Genomic DNA, 17,138 nt, shown 5'->3' with positions numbered 1-17,138 from the left:
AGCAGAAAATCCCTAGAGAACATGTATAAATCATTCATATTGCCAAGTATTGATTATGCAGACGTTGTATGGGATAATTGCACTACCGGATTGGCAGATGAATTAGAAGGTCTTCACTTAGAGGCAATACGAATTATTATAAGAACAGTTCGAGGAACAAGTCACCGAAAATTATATCAAGAATCGGGTTTTACTACACTCTCTGAACGACGCAAACGCCATAAATTAATATTATTTCATAAAATTGTTCATAACAAAGTTCCCCCTTATTTAAGTGCTGAACTCCCACCTCTCGTATCTGCAGAAAACCCGTATCACAGGAGACGCCCATTAGAACGCAAGATTCCATATAAAACAGAATTGTATAAATCATCGTTTTTCCCATCAACAACACATCTATGGAATGCCTTGCCTGATGAAATCAAACTTATCGAATCCATAAGCCAATTTGAAAGATATTTAACTGCTAACAATCCAGTTGTGCCACCGTATTTTTATATTGGAGAACGACAGGTCCAAGTGATTCACAGTAAATTAAGGTTAGGCATGACCGATCTAAACCAGCACCTAGTCAATAGGCATTTGAGCAATAATCCAGCGTGTGCCTGTGGCCACGCATCAGAAGACGTAAAACACTTTCTTTTAGATTGCCCTCAATACGATCGAGACCGAACCAGAACAATAAGTACTCTCCCCACTGATCAAATTACGATATCAACACTCTTATTTGGTGATGCAAGTTTGTCAAAAGAATTAAATGAATCTGTTTTTGATAAAGTCCAGGAATATATTATTTCAACTGGCCGACTTGGGGCAAAACGAATTTGAGTGCAGTATGCCCCATTCATTATAGATAATTTAAGTCTAAATTTAATTAAGAAGTTATAGCGATTGTTATTGGTATATGCAATTGTGATGTATACTTATGTACACACACTCTCCCTCTCCTTTCCTTTCTCTCTTTCCCTTTTATATTCTTTGTCCATTCTATTGTCGTGTCCTGTCTCCATTATGCCTTTGCTTTTTGTCAAATATGTATATATATATATATATATATATATGTATGTTTGCACATTTTGTTTGTTTCTCGTTTGTTTTGGTTTAAAAAGTACTTGTCGAAGTCTCGTCGCAAGTTATCGTAATCAATATGTTAAATTCTCCCGTTAGGGTCACCACCATAAGCTTGAGCTTGTTGATGATCCGTAACATGTATCATGTTCAAATACATATGAATTGTTGAATAAACACTGTTTAAACCAAGTACTAACTGTCAATTCAGCAGAGTACAAGCACTATTTTACAGGTAAACATTTTTAATATCATCTTATGACTTAGTGAATTATCAATGGTAAGAGAAAGCAGTTTAGCATTAGTTATATAGTATGCAAGACACTGCGCATCAACTTGCTCTGAAAAGGGGTATGGAAAGAAAAGCAAAAAGGAGAGAGTGCAGTGTGATTGACTCTTACCCATATGCAGGTTGGGGTATTTTGAATTCTTCTGTACATGTGTCTTGACTGCTCTGCTTCCCTAATACCCAAGGTACTGCAAATAATACAGAAAATGTTAATTCCTTCAAATGCTATGCAATGGCATGAATCGGCAACAGATCTTGCCTCTATGAAGAACCTTCTGAAGAAACTTTGTGTCTGTTTGTTTACATAAGATTTTCATGTCCATAGTTGCAGAAAATGCAAGACCTTAACTTAATGAATTCTAGAGAGCTTAGAATGCAGTTTCCCAAATATCAGCTCTATACCAGGGATCACCTTGACAAACAATTTTTGAGTACATGTATTACAAACTCACCGACACATTTTCCCCCCATTGCGATGTGTATGACATACGTAAAACTAATATCCCCCTTTTTATCCAATGCTTATTCTGTGAGACAAAACATGTGATATCAAATACTCAGCTGTTTTCCTGTGATTATTGCATCACTGGCAATAAAAACATTGCTTTTACAAAAGGTTCTTCTGATGTGCAGAACTCAGTACACAATAATAACAGTGCTCTTTGACACCCCTCCCCCACCCCTCTCATTGTTGATTATGCCTAAAACATTTTTTTAAGAGCTAGTCCAACTCCTTCTAAACAATTAAGTCAGCACAAACTTTACCACAGATCTAGCAAAACCGTCCACTGGTTCAAAAATCTTGTAAAAATAATCCCCTCCAATGTCACCTTCAAGTTTTCTCTCCTGTTCAGAAATCAGCTTGGACTGGCCGGCTTCAGCAGACTTGATGGCACGGATCACAAGTTCCTTGGGTTGCGCTTTTCCCTTGGCAAGGGCCTTGGTTAGAATGCTCATGGCCTTCTCATGGTCTCCTAAAGACACAGTCACATTAATTGCAGCTGAATTGACAGCATTCTGTACATGTTCTCATATCAACACCTCTTCATGCAAACAATACCGTAAAAAGTCTTTCATGATGAGGGATAAAAACAGACACATTTTTTATTCCCAGGGCTTCCCAAATTATGCGTCCCTGCCGCTGGTACGCACTAGAAGTCAAAGCGACGTACCAGAAATTCATGGAGAAAATTATGCAGAAAACATGAAAAGAGCGGGTTCCGGGATGCACCACATCTCCGTTATCATGTGTACAGGCAATAATGTTCTCAGAAAATGTTCCGCCAGATCTGTTCCGATGCAAATTTACAGAGTTAATCTAACTGCTAATCTATGACCATAGTGCTTTTATGATGGGCTCAGACTAGTCAGAGAACTTCTGAAAGTCAGCATTGCATTGGAATGAGCACTCCAAAAGCGAGGAATGTGCCTTCTGAAAGCAAGAATATGAACCTCCTGAACTTCGCACCTTCTAAAATTCCACTGAATTACATTGGTGGAGCGTCTGTGGGGTGCCCTGACACCATAGGTATGAACATATATAGTAGGTATAAGCGTGTAACATTAATACACTTACAATAAAAAAAAGCCCCCCATACACAGCATTTAGCTTAAGAGGTATCGATCACACATACCATCAGAAAGCATAGACATCTGATTTTCTCACATGCCAAACTTGCGTCTTTAGTGATTTTTTTTTCAGGGTGTCCTCCGCCCCAAGGATAACTGCCATACCAGGCTTTGGAGAATATCCCACCTGAGTGATTTATAGTCTGAGTTTCCTTCTCTTTGATGGCTTGTCTAACAGGGCTAATGAGAACCATCTACCTGGAGTTGGGCTTATGAGGGATGAATCATTGCCCAGAAGTATAAGCGTGTAACATTAATACATTTTAAACTAAAAAGAATAAATAGCTGATTGATATGTTACCTTTAAAAATCTTGACCTCAGCACAGGCCACAGTGATGATGGCAAAGCCCTGTATGTGACTTCTGGCCATGTCCAGTATGGTGTCCACAGTGTCCCACTCAAAACGCTCACTGACATGCAGTCCATCAAACACATGTGATGTAGCACATTATTCAATGGCATGACGAAAAAACACTGACATCATTATCAAACAAACACTTGCTTCAGAAGCAAAGAAAAAACCCACAAGAAAAACTATGTAACTCAGGCTATGAAAAAAATGGACAGCTATTATAATTACATAATTTAAAGTATGAAAGAAGATACAAAGATTGCAGTTGCAGGTACCCTTGCACATCTATACATTTGTATCAAGACATTTGGAGCATGCTGACAACTTAATTAAACTAGTTAGCAAGTCAAGTACAATTCAATAACTACTAACACTCAGGTAAATAAAGAGAGCGTTGTGCCTAATGCTAATAAATAACTTAGAGATCAGGGAAACAGGCCACTCTTGGTGGACATCCAGTCATTACACTGTACCTGCAAAAGTTCACGTAATCCATGATCAACCTCACCGCTGCTTCATTTCTGTGATCACGGCTATTCAGAATACCCTGCAAAAAAAGAGAGAAAAGAATGAAGACAATAAAAAGAGTTACAATTATTACACACAAAGCAGTGTTGTTCCCAGACTCAGAGGACAATAGGTCAGTTGGGCCTGGATTGAAACTATGTCAAGAGTTGTTCCCAGGCGACGGTCTTCAATGACCTACAGTCTTCTGTCTGGGAACAACACTGCTATGTATTGGTCTAAACTCCCCAACTTTGTCCTTCTAGTAATAAGGTATCATTAGTTTCATTTAGTCCTGAGGTAACTCTCATGGAAACTTGATAGCAACAAAATGGTTTCAAGCCAGCGCCGCTATCTTCCCCCCTTCCTTTAGTAGGAAAATTGATGGTCAGAAGACCTCAAACATGTCAAAACTATCAGATGGTTGACCAGCCAGTTGTAAGAGAAATGCGTCATATCGAAAAAGTATGCGTCAGTGACTGAAGACAGAGTCCTGAAAAAGACACAGACAAAGAGTGCAACTCACTAATCAGTTCTGAACAGTGGAATATATTTTATACACACATGGAAAAATGGAGAAAAAAAACTTATTTATAGCAGTTTTAGTATTTTTACAAGAACAGAATCAATCGTTCATCACTCCAGTTTCAGTTTTTGATCAAATTAAAGCATATCACTGTCAGAACATATATGTCATGTAATGATGTATGGAAGAATGATGGTGAATGTTTGACTCACAGTAAAGGCTCGGTTGTAGGCGTCAGACAGAGGTTTTGAGCGAATATCTCCCTCAGAAGACACGCTCTTCAAAAAATCTATGTAAGACTTCCATTCCGCTGGACAGTTGCCCTCGGTCTCAATGTTTCTCATTCTGGCTTTGTGATCTGAAAACCCAAGAAAACAAACTGCATGCTCGGTCAGACTCTTTGGTGATATAATATATATGAAATACAGTGTAAACAATGAGTGACTGACAATAATATGGGCAATCGCATCTTTTCCGGGGGGTAATAGTGATATCAACTGAGCCGAACACACATCTCATCTGTAATAAATCATGTCAAAAGTTCAGGAAAAAAAGCTCTCCAACAGACTGACTTTATAATTGCATCAAAAATAGTTCAAACTCAGAGATCTTTCATTAATTGTTCAAAAAGCTTCATCATGCCATGTATGCATCATGTTTTATCAGCAGTGATGTCATCTTTCTGTCCATCCATGACTGTACAGGTGAAGTACTAGCTCTTGTGTCACGCAGCAAAAGAGATCTGTCGCTTCATTTACAGTAGTATCAGTAAAAATCTAAGATGTAAACTATTTCGTAAACATCTCCATCATACCTCCTACTTCAAAAGTCGTTGTAGTATTCTCTACTGTAGCCTGGCTGTTTAATATGCTTTTGTCCGTCAGTTCTGCTGTCCTGTCCTGAAACGCGCCAGAAGGCTGAGTTGACGACCGAAGGCCACCAGCCAGGGTGTTGATCCTTCTTGGAGGTACCTGTAAGTGTGACTGTGAATTCAAACATTGCTGCAAGATTGGGTTTGCAGTCGCTGCATGATGTGGATGGTGCAAGTCACCTGTCAGTTTGACACTGTCCGTTAGGTGAAAGTCGCCGGAAGAGTTCTGTTCCATCAACATATTCAAATCATCAGTTTTGATCAAAACAGAGCCAGTAGGCTTAGCAGATGATCCTGTCATCAAATCATGTCTGCGCTTAGCAGGTCCTTTTGACAGTAGCACATGTTTCTGAGCAGGAGCTGCAATAGGATGTGCGTGGTGAGACTCTGTCGTCACCTTGGATCTGTCTGTGAAGTGAAGACTGTTGGCTGTGCTTCTGTCTGTCAGCTCAGCTGTTCTCAGGGCGGAAGAGGGCGTAGACAAACTGTTGTTGTTGCTGGTTGCAGAGCCTTGCTGCTGTAGCATTTGCAGCTGCTGAAGTTTGGCTCTGATCGTCTGGAGGGACAACGTAGAGTCAGAAGACATCTTATGTTGCTTCCTCAGTTCCTGCTTCAAAATCAAGCCCTTTGTTTGTTTCGTGCTCTCTGAAACCAGAAGCAAAAGTTCATGCAAACTGTAAACTGTGTAGTGACTTTTGATGAATACCATAGATGTACATGCTTTAGTGACACATCTTTCACTATCAGATGAACAAAAAGTGGAAAGGCCTGTATGATCAACTCCTCCCACTGCAGTATCTATATGATTATGAAATTAGTAAATCAACACACAACTATCATGCCTCAGACCAACCAGTACCAATTATATTTTGTCTTTTTGAGTGATTGTCTGCCTTCTCCTCAAAATAGTGATCAATGATTCAATCATTCTGCATGCTGTGTTATTTCTTTCATTTTTTGTTAATTACATTGTGTGACAGTTTGACACTGGCACTGACAGAAAGACCGGTCAAAATAGTTGGCTGTGGCCAGAGACACTGGTCCATGGCTTTAGGGTTCAGGCTATTAATATATATATATATCCACATCACTGACAGTGACATCATCAGTGTCTATTCGGCACTACTCGGAATCCTGACCGTTGGGTAAAAGTTTGTTGTGGGCAGACATGTTTTCACGTACTTTGATGTGGGTGACAAGGTTTTTGGACTCTTGAATATAATGGACCTTGAACATCCGTAACTCAGATTTTTGGTCTATCAGCACCTATTCAATAAAGAGAGAGAAGACCCCAAAACACCCTTTCCCAAGATAAAGTGACTTTGCATTTCAGTTTCGATCGGTGCCAGTCACTGCCACCTCCACATCACTTTGAGTCAATTTTGGTTTTTGAAATTAGAGCTCAAGTGATTATTTACAGAACAATGTGTATAGATCTGTTTCAATCACGGCAGCTCTTATGACAGAAGTGAATAACTACAATTACATTTACAATGTTTGTAACCTATCCGTCAGCAGAGTCTATATGACTGAGTGCCAAAAGGTGCTCACAGAACAGAAGACGACTTTGTTTTACAATAAAAATGTTTCTAAAAACGTGTGTCTGCTGAAAATTGGTGTGTGTGTGGATGAATGTGCGAAGAGATAGTGGACATAATTTCGTGTGTCTGACTTGAACGGTTTTGAAGTTATCTTTGTTTAAAGTCAAAAATAACGCCAAAACCGGCCATCTGAAAACGGACATCGTGATACCTCGTGTTTTGAATATGCCACAGAAAAATAACAAGAAGCACAAATGAATTGCATTTAGTTTGATTGAATGCCTGAAACATCGCTTTACAGACGAGACCAAACGTCAAATCTAAATCTCGAGAGAATTTTTTTTTTCGATAACCGAATTTTAAGGTGTCGCACGCAAGATGTGTCGTCATCACGGCATACATTTTTCAATCGCAGATATTTACTAAATTTCTTTTTCAAAAATTCTGGAATGGATGTCGACACGTCAAGCGATAACGGTGTATCAAACTGCTGTCTTTCAAGTAATCCAGCAAAGACTGCAGAACTTTTGAACAGCATTTTTGAAAACGATTTGAAAATTTCGTCATATCTTGCGTGCGACAAAATGTTCGGTAATTAACGGTTATTTTCTTTTAAAAACAAAATTTACATGTACAAAGATCTACTTCATCTACGGAACCACGTGACACATTCTGTGTTCAAAATTTGTGAAGAAATCACGAACCACGAATTCGCTATCAAGTGTTGAAATTATGTCGTCAACATCTTTTCAGATCTTGCGTGCGACACCATCTTGCGTTCAACATAAAATGTCACTACCTTATCGAGTTTAATGGGTAAAACTAACTATTTGTTGTCTTAGTTTAATCTTCTTAATTAAAAGCGTAATAAAACCGAACTTCCAAGATGAATTTTAATTGAGATTAGCGAAAGAGCGGGCACGCAAGTCGACCTTAAAGTAAAAGAATGATAACACGAGCGTTTGTCGTGTTGTCTTGCGTGCAACACATTGTCCAACAAGAAGGGCAAAGCCCATACGACTCACATGCTTTACACATTTTTCCAACCAAAATACATGTGACCTTGACCCAAGGTCAAGGTCATCCAAGGTCATGCAACACAAAGCTGTTAATTCAAGACATAGGAAGTACAATGGTGCTTATTGGCTCTTTCTACCATGAGATATGGTCACTTTTAGTGGTTCACTACCTTATTTTGGTCACATTTCATAAGGGTCAAAGTGACCTTGACCTTGATCATATGTGACCAAATGTGTCTCATGATGAAAGCATAACATGTGCCCCACATAATTTTTAAGTTTGAAACAGTTATCTTCCATAGTTCAGGGTCAAGGTCACTTCAAAATATGTATACAATCCAACTTTGAAGAGCTCCTGTGACCTTGACCTTGAAGCAAGGTAAACCAAACTGGTATCAAAAGATGGGGCTTACTTTGCCCTATATATCATATATAGGTGAGGTATTGAATCTCAAAAACTTCAGAGAAAATGTGAAAAATGTGAAAAATAGCTGTTTTTTAGGCAACATTTATGGCCCCTGCGACCTTGACCTTGAAGCAAGGTCAAGATGCTATGTATGTTTTTTGGGGCCTTGTCATCATACACCATCTTGCCAAATTTGGTACTGATAGACTGAATAGTGTCCAAGAAATATCCAACGTTAAAGTTTTCCGGACGGACGGACGGACGACTCGGGTGAGTACATAGACTCACTTTTGCTTCGCATGTGAGTCAAAAAGGAAAATGTATATTTTTCTCAGACGTTTTTTAAGTTGAAACCTTGAAACTTCACACACATTTGGGGTTTAATCGCCCCCATGCATGGTAAAAGTCTTGTTGACCCTTGTCAGATTTCAAGGTCACGGCTGGGTCACATGTGGTTCAGAAAACGGATGAAACATATTTTTTCAGAGATTTTTGAAGCTAGAACCTTCAAACTTCAAACAACGCTTTTGCTTAATGATTGTTCAACATGGAGAATTCAAGGTTGATCCTTGAGAAATGTGAAGGTCATAGCAGGGTCTCGTGTGGGTAAAAATGAGATTGTTCGGACACTGCATGTAGCATGGAACGACAAAACATAAGTCATGTCATATTTCAGATATCAGTACATTTACAAATGGACAACACCAGCAAACATGAACCAAGTCTGGTCGACCTTAGTCAAATGTCAAGGTCAAAGTGGCGTTATGGTTTGGGTAAAAAAAAAGGAAATTGTATTGAACTTCAATTTATATAAAACCAAAGTCTGGTTGATCTGTTTTAAGATTTAAGGTCAAATCTGTTATTTAAGGTCAAATCAAATAGAAATTTGTTAATGCTTAAATCTTTGAAACTTCCAACAGGTTTGAGGTTTGACAACTTCTGGACTTTGAAATCTGGTATGGTTGATCCTGGTAATATTAATTGGTCAAAACATCAAGATCAACAATTATAAAATAAGCACTTTCACCAATGTCAAGTGAGTTTGTTTGTTTGTTTATTTGTTGCTTAACGTCCAGCCGACTACGCAGAGCCATATCAGGACGAGGAAGGGGGGGATGAAGGGGGCCACTTGTCAAGCGATTCCTGTTTACAAATGCACTAACCCATTACTTGTGTCCCAGCAGGCTTTAGTAAAACTAAATTAATACCTACTGGAAGATTACCAGTTTCCAGTATGTTAAAATAGGCTTAACCTATCTACTGCTGGACTTACATCAGAACACTAACAGATTAAACTATACATGAATCGCGAGACAAGCGGCAAGAGAAGAGATTTTTGGAAAAAATACAGGTGAATGAGCAAGAAGGCAGAAAAAAAGAAAAGAATTCATGAAGAAAAAGAGAGCATGACAGGAAAGAGGAACCAAAAATCTACCTAACAGCAAACTAGAAAGCTCCTGCGGTTCCAAAAACAGGAGGGGCTTTTAATTTCATAACCGCAGTGCCCCACTGCGGGATGTCAAGTGAGCAATAGCAGCAAACGTGAGTCTTATAAAGATTATCACTTTTTGTGTGACCTCAACTTGACCCCTCTGAATGCTCTCAATCATGGAAATTGACCACACTTTGATTATAACCAAACAACATCAAAACTTTGGAATGTGTGAAGTTTCAAAGGTGTTGCTTAAAAGGCGTTCGTGAAAATGACAATTGTATGTGTCTGACTTCAATGCGACCCCGCTGCGACCTTGACGTTTGATTTTATCAACCAGACTTTCATCATGTGTGAATGACTTCAAACACTATAAAACTAGTTGAAGAAATTGACAATTTTTCAAAGTTTAATTCAGATGGCACTGCTGTGACCTTGAAATTTGACAAACATTAACCAGGCGGTCACCTTTTTTAGAAAATATCCTTAAAGGATCTTTAACCTTACTGTGACCTTGGAATTTGATGAGGTTTAATTTAACTTGCGTAGTGTGCCAAGTTTCAAGGCCCTAGCTTTCAAAATATATGAGAAAACCTCATTGAAAAAAATGTATATGTTTGACCTCAACGCGACCCTGCTGTGACCTTGACTTTTTCAACCAGACTTTAATCGTGTGTGAACATTATACACTAGAACTGTGTGTATTTTCAAAGCTCGTGCTATAAACGCGCTGAATAAATTGAAAATATTCCACATTTGGACCAGATGTGACCCCGCTGTGACCTTGAACTTTGACAAAGATTAACCAGCAGGTCACTTTTAATGAGGTTTTATAAAAATGCTGAAAGTATGTGAAGTATGTAAAGTCTAACTGATCTAGTATTAAAACATGTAAGACGTGACAACGACAATTTTCCAGTTTGCAAAGGAAATTTAACCTCGCTGTGACCTTGAAATTCAATGTTGTTTAATGTGATGTGCACCATACCTGGAGGTCATTATACTTTGGTCGTGTGCCAAGTTTCAAAGCCCTAGCTTTAAAAACGTGCGAGATAACCTTAATGCTATGACTCAGTGCCGTTTTGAATGATATAACGAACAAAATTATCGTTATTTGTAAAATCATTTGGGTACATTTATCTTTTCTTTTCGTAATTGGGTTCCAGCATCTGTTGTCTTAACAAAAATCACAATATCAGTCGTGTTTGTCAACTTTTATTTTTTAGCCCCTTTGTCCGCTTTTCGTGCGCACCTTTTGGCACTTAGTCATATGTAGCATCCGAAGTGGGTGAATAATATATGGCAGAATTATGTCCCTTTGGTATGATCATCAGTGACGTGGATATAGCCAGGGCACTAAAGTCAAGGACTCGTGTGTCTAGCCACAGCCAAAATAGTTTCTAAATTAATACTGGCTTTGATGGCTTACACAGGGATGACCGAATCTCCAAAATGTAACTTGCCAGTGGGGTGAGTAACTTCAAGAAAGTCACAAGCCCACCAGAAATTTCACAAGCCCGGTACATATTACACAAATAAATTACGAAACAGTGTTAGTACAAATGACCTGTATTTACACACACAAAAAAGCGGTAGTACGTACTGCACCGCGCTCAGCTGGCAACTTGTATGGAATTGTTCTTCACTGACACAAGTTGCAATGTGTAGAAGTTTCTGATGTGCACTGTTTATTTGGCTATGGAAAATAAACCTCAATTGTCAATAGAAAGTTGCTTTGTATTTGACCAGAATTTTTACTCGCCAGCCGATTTCCACTAGCCCGGCGAATGTTTACTCGCCCCTGGTGACCGGGCGTTTGATTTGGCCATTCCTGCTTACAACTACAAGTGCAATCATTCCTTCCCCATTGCGGCACTGATGTCGCTGCGCAGATGAGGAGGCACTCATTCAGTCATTGATTCATAGGGATACTAATATTAATAATAGTAATATTGTTGATCTTATGGCCTTGCAGTTGCATACACATGTTATTTCGAGTAGTAGTACAGCTCTATATTAATAATTATTAAATACTTAATTTTATAATCATAGAATCCTAACACAAGAACTGGAAATGCTGAAACTGTGAAAGTGAGATTCAACCTCCTGTGTTGACAATTGAGGTCTAACGAATGACGTCTCACAACGTGCGTGGTCGTCCTTGGCGGTCAAGAAAGCCACCGCGATCATTGCGCAGACGACACTTCTAGACCGCCAATATTTTTTGTGCGCATCACGTGCTCCACATAAATCGGCCGGAAACGAAGCAATTGGGAAACCTGGATTGGGGACATGTTTTGATAAGTACCTTCTTTCATTTTCAACTTCAAGGGAGAGGAACTCAGGAACTTGAGGAAAACTGAAAGTGAAACTCTGTTGAGTATGTCACTTTGTGTTTCCACAACCCGAGGACAGGGTACAATATTATGAATCGAACAAGCGGCTGTCTTCTTTGATTCGTCGGCGTTAGGTGTGTCTCGTCATACTATACTCTATAGGGATGCATTTTGATTTTGACGAAGTTCACGATGGTGAACTGCAGAACAAGGTTGCTGATGTCAGTGATGATGACAAAAACCTAGTCATTGCTATTTGAATATTTCAACAACTAGTAGTACTAGCAGTGACACTGACCACAGGCGGAAGGTATCGTTCACTGGACCACTACTTTCATAGAAAGACTACTACCATAGTCTATGAAAGTAGTGGTCCAGTGAACGATACCTTCCGCCTGTGCACTGACATCGACAACTGTTAAATCTCTATCGCATACAGTTCTGAGTTCATAGCATGCAAAAATACTGAGAGAGGCCTTTCCCTTTTCCATGACACAGAGAAAGGTTTTATAGTTTGATTACCTGGGGGGAAGTACGGTGACACCTCGAAAACGACAAGGAACGCGAATGTTGTGAAAATTATTTGAAAGACCCACCATTGATGCAACAGTTCCAAACGAACATTTGATTGGTTAGCATTAATGTTGTAAGGGAAGCTACTGCAACATACTTCCGGTGCGGTTCTCCCGGAAAATTTCCGAGAAATGCTCGGTTGGAAATCCCCATGCGTCATCCTGTTTGGGAACGTGGGACGGGTAAATCTACTACTTATCTTCATTTGCATTTTTGTGCTTCTGGGTAGATGAAATTGTGCACGGTTATGAAAGCAGACAGCCTTGGCTATGAGTTTGAAATTGTCGATACTGTTGTGAAGATGAGCCAGACTACTTCCTTGATGAAAACTGCGACTGATACGCTATCATCTATGCACTGCCTTTGGTAATGTCCTTGTTCAGATCGTGATCATCTGCATCCGAAGCGTGATTGTCCAAATCCGTTGAGCATATTGTTTACATATGTGTTCAAATCATATCATAGGGAACAACAAATAAAACCTTGATGCTTACAGTTACACCGGGTACTTTCGGTTTTATCTGCTCATGTACTACGTGTTTTGCTTTTGGCAGATGCTAAAGTTTAAAGGCTAGCCATTGTAATTACTTCCACTCGGTATGAACAAAAAAAATCTTTTATTCATTTACTGAATTCAGCTTCGACACACTGGTTGAATACACACAAATTGAACATTGTGCTGGCTCAAGAGTCAAATAGGTCTGTCGTTTGCCTACCTGAGCAGCGATTTTTGTGTGTCATAGAGAGGGCTGGCAGGCAAAGGCACATGCTTCGACTGTACAGACAAAAGAAATAGTTGCCAGGTGTGCAAACAAAAAGAGCCAACACAGTGAGTACAGATGGCATATCCGACAGACATGCGCCGCTGATTTGTCCGCCAAGTGTGGATACTCATAAATTGTAATACAGACCTCGATTGGCAGTGAGTTTCAATATATAACAACCAAAGAAGACTTACACTAACAGACATACTGATAAATTAGCAAGTACTCATGGTCAGCATCCATTCTGGCCATAAGGACTGCATGTGGCCATGCAGAGCTCTGGGTTTATGGAGTGGGCATATAGAGGTCTATAACAGTGTTGACACAACAACTGAAAGTGCTCCTTAAGTTCTTTCGGTCTATCTGTAACATTTTTTTTCTCCAATTTTCCAAGTTGTCTTGCACTTTCTGGATTGCACCAAACATTTTATATTTTGCAAACAAATTTGTCTTCATCAGTTCATGCACCCTTTCCTGAGAGATGCAATCTTTTGGAGAATTCATGATCTATGTAAGTATGTTTGCTATGTTCATGCACAAACAGTCTTTTCAACAAAATACAGTAATGGCTCTTCCTGTTGAATTGTCATGTCCGCACTATTACAGTATTGGGAGAAAAAAACGGAAAATAATTGGTTGCCGGTATAACGTACCGGTTGATTTTTTGAACTACCGGTTTTTTTGCTGGTAAAACAACAAAACCAGAACTCTGAGTTGGACTCTTAGTAGTCTTACTGGTTCCCATGACCAGCCTACCTTTTTTTCTGGATAGTTTTCATCATAAAAATTTGTGTACCAGTTTGAAAAAATACTAGCGCCATCACTGTATTAGTACTATGAAGATGTAATGGTTTATGCCTTGAAGTTCTGGCTTGAAAAAGAATTAAAGGAAATGTTCAGATCAACAAGTTGCAAGGTGTAAAAATGGCTTGAAAAAGAAAGTAAAACTTATTGTCCCGGCTGTTGAAGTTGTAGCTTGCTTATAAGAGGCAAATGCTTCCCTCTTTCAGTCTCGCTCTGTCTACCGTCCACAGTGACCTATTTATAACGTATGCTGTCACTGTCACAAGGGGAAACAAACGGATTGAGGAAAAAGAAACTCACGCAGGTGTTTATCAAGCTTTCCTTGTTGCCTTACTTTCCGTCAAACTTCACACTGAGAAGCTGCTGATATTGTTAACTGAAATGAGTATGTGATTGGGTTTGCTCATGTCGTTGGGAGGATTTAAGTTTGACACAGATTTTTTTTATTAAACATTTGATCTTGAAGTTGAAAATGAAATGGCTTTATCTGCTTTTATCAAGTTAACTATGACACTGTTTATTTTACCTTTAAAAAAGAAGAGAAAAAGGGAATAACAACAACAGCTAGACTAAGAGTATTTTACCAGGTTTGGTTGTGATAAAAAAAGGCCTCTAAGGTGGAAGAAAGAAAACATTTTAATCGCTATCTTTTAATTAAAATAGCTTGGATATTTCTCTTTTAAACAAAAAGGGGAAAAATCTTCTTTTTGCAATAAACATGTGCTGGTAAATGCCATTAGAACAGTTATAGTGGCTCAGGTTAGGCCAACAAAAAAAAATTGTCTGTTTCTGGTCACCCGACCGACCGTAAATTTCGGCGCCGACCCTAAACTTTTTTTTTCCAAACTCAAAATTTTATTTTTTTTTGGTGGTAAAGGATAGGGTGAGAAAATGAACAACAAAAACGTGTGAAAACGAAAGTCCGCTGACGATTTGTAAATGTGTTGAGTGTCTTGTCTCTATGTATAGTGAATCCAGTCTCTTTGCGCGATTTTTAAAGTTAGTTTTATTGGTCTACATTTGGGGTAAAAAAAATTTTAAAAAAATTTAAAAAAAATCCCGACCTACCGACCCTATTTTTTTTTAGCCATGTTACCAGAAACAGACAATTTTTTTTTTTGGCCTTACCATGCAAGCTAAATTCCATGTATTCTTCCTGGTGCGCTCGTACAGAGATACCATATTGATGCTGCAAGGCTCTGATTGCACAGCAATTTATAAAAGCATAACATATATACTAAATGATAGTCATGCTTAAAACTGACTGAATTTGACCTTTTTCAGGTATTCAAATAAAGGGATGCATGTAGCACCTGCAGAGCATCTTTCCCATTTTGAACCAGTGAGAAGGATCTGGGCCTAGTGACATTTCTTGCTGTTTATTTCAGCATTGCATCAAGTTTTAGTAGGAACTTGTAATGGAATGTGGAAAGGAACATGAACCAGCAGAGATCCCCTTGGATGAAGAGGACATCTGAAATGGAGAAAGCGACTTTGAATCAATGTGTCAACACAACAGAAAATAAAGGAAAACTCGCAAGCCCTTTGCATGAAAAGCAAGGTCACCATGTGAATGATATACACAACCAGAGAGAAAGGAAGCGTTTCAGTGAACCGATCTCCACTGTGGGGCTTGAATGCAAGAGCCGCTTCGAGCGGCACCGAATGTGGACACAGAGCAAGCAAGATTCCTTTGAGGCCCCTGAAGAGTTCAAGTGCCCGACAGAAGACAATGTCTTTTCAGACACTTTTAAGAACAAGATGGGCAGGGCGGTAATGCATCGCAGGATGAGTGAACCAGCAGTGGCTGTGCTTCCAGATGTCATTCCAGAACCACACTGTGAGTCTGGGAACAATTCACCGGACGTGCTGTCCAACAGCAACAAGGAAGACCATGCAAGTCACCCGCCTGTCAAACCCATCTTGACCAGTGGGACCAGCAAAGACTCCGAGGTGAGAGATTTTATGGAGAGGAAGAAAGGTTTTGAAGGGCCTGTCTGCTATGAACCTATGCATATAGACCCACTCCCAGAGGTGAAGCGAAAGAAGTCCGTGAGCTTTGAAACAGCGGTGAAGATAGTGAGGGTGCTATCGGATAAAGGTCAGGAAGCCAGACATGGATTCCGTGGACTTTGTAGCAGCGGGTACGGATCTCAGTCGGATTGTTCTCAACAGTCGACAACAAGTAACATTTCCAGCGAACAAGGCTCCATGATGTCTGATGATGTTTTAGAGGATGGGAGAAGTTTTGAGACTGATGATGGGAAGCCTTGTTCAGTGGATGGCTACTCAGGCACCTCCACCGGCATGGATGGAAGCACAGATGGGTCCGATGAAGAACATGGAGCAGTGGAGCCCTCTTCTAAACAAACAACAAATCCAGCAGGAAGTGCGCAAGAAAAATGCCAGCATGCATCCACACTGGCAGAGGGTTCTTGCCATGCTTCAGGAGAGAAAGCAGAGGAGGTTGTTGATGAAACTGAGCTTTGGCAAAGACAGATGTCACCCAAGTTCGGAGTCCCATCTGAGGAAGATCTCCCCCACCTGAGCATCTTTGAGATCAGTATTGCTGGGGAAGACTTCTTAGACCACCGTCATCAAGTCCTTGATCCAGACATTGAGAGAGGCGACCTAGCCCTGGCTTCACAATCTTTAACTAACATCAATGGTCCTGGCAGTGGGGTGGACACAGCCACTGCAGAAAACTCTGAAAACAAAACTTCCCCCACCACAAAGGAAGAGTGCCAGCGAGATTTATTTAAGAGGCTCTTTGAGGAAAGGATGCTGAAGTTTGACCCGGCGAAGGAAAGCCTGAGTGATCTCCTAGACTGGTTCAAAAACAACATCGGAGAAGCACTGACGCCCTCACCCAAAAGTCCATTTTTTGCACTTGAGGAACAAAGACAAAAACAAAGATGCAGAGGAGCCCAACAAGGTACGTTCAGGTTTTTATCAGCTTGTTTGTTCCATAAGACTAAAATTGCAGCAGATTTTTTTTTGTAAATTGTATTCATTAATTTTTG

At 39.7% G+C, this 17,138-nt stretch overlaps 2 protein-coding genes across 4 annotated transcripts in view; one reads left to right on the top strand and one right to left on the bottom strand.

Annotated features, from left to right (window-relative positions):
• Window positions 1-12,585, bottom strand: part of LOC138962512 (dual specificity protein kinase TTK-like) — a 43,197-nt gene extending 30,612 nt beyond the window's left edge. Inside the window, exons 1-7 of the mRNA XM_070334352.1 lie at window positions 12,497-12,585; window positions 5,184-5,885; window positions 4,582-4,727; window positions 3,813-3,886; window positions 3,288-3,397; window positions 2,188-2,331; window positions 1,470-1,545 (exon numbers count right to left, since the gene is read on the bottom strand). Of these exons, the coding sequence (XP_070190453.1) occupies window positions 1,470-1,545; window positions 2,188-2,331; window positions 3,288-3,397; window positions 3,813-3,886; window positions 4,582-4,727; window positions 5,184-5,826 (1,193 nt within the window). The 5' untranslated portion in view covers window positions 5,827-5,885; window positions 12,497-12,585. The remainder of the gene's footprint in view (window positions 1-1,469; window positions 1,546-2,187; window positions 2,332-3,287; window positions 3,398-3,812; window positions 3,887-4,581; window positions 4,728-5,183; window positions 5,886-12,496) is intronic.
• A 52-nt stretch (window positions 12,586-12,637) lies between these two features.
• LOC138962511 (uncharacterized) overlaps window positions 12,638-17,138 on the top strand; it is a 44,586-nt gene continuing 40,085 nt past the window's right edge. For 2 of the 3 annotated variants that reach the window (XM_070334349.1, XM_070334351.1), the window contains exons 1-2: window positions 12,738-12,913; window positions 15,400-17,050. In XM_070334349.1, the coding sequence (XP_070190450.1) occupies window positions 15,553-17,050 (1,498 nt within the window). In that variant the 5' untranslated portion in view covers window positions 12,738-12,913; window positions 15,400-15,552. The other variant, XM_070334350.1, reaches the window with a different exon arrangement.

Source organism: Littorina saxatilis, linkage group LG3 (assembly GCF_037325665.1).
Source record: "Littorina saxatilis isolate snail1 linkage group LG3, US_GU_Lsax_2.0, whole genome shotgun sequence".
Classification (NCBI taxonomy): Eukaryota; Metazoa; Mollusca; class Gastropoda; order Littorinimorpha; family Littorinidae; genus Littorina; species Littorina saxatilis.
Note: the sequence above shows the minus strand (reverse complement) of the source record. Positions and strands in the feature narration are given on the sequence as shown.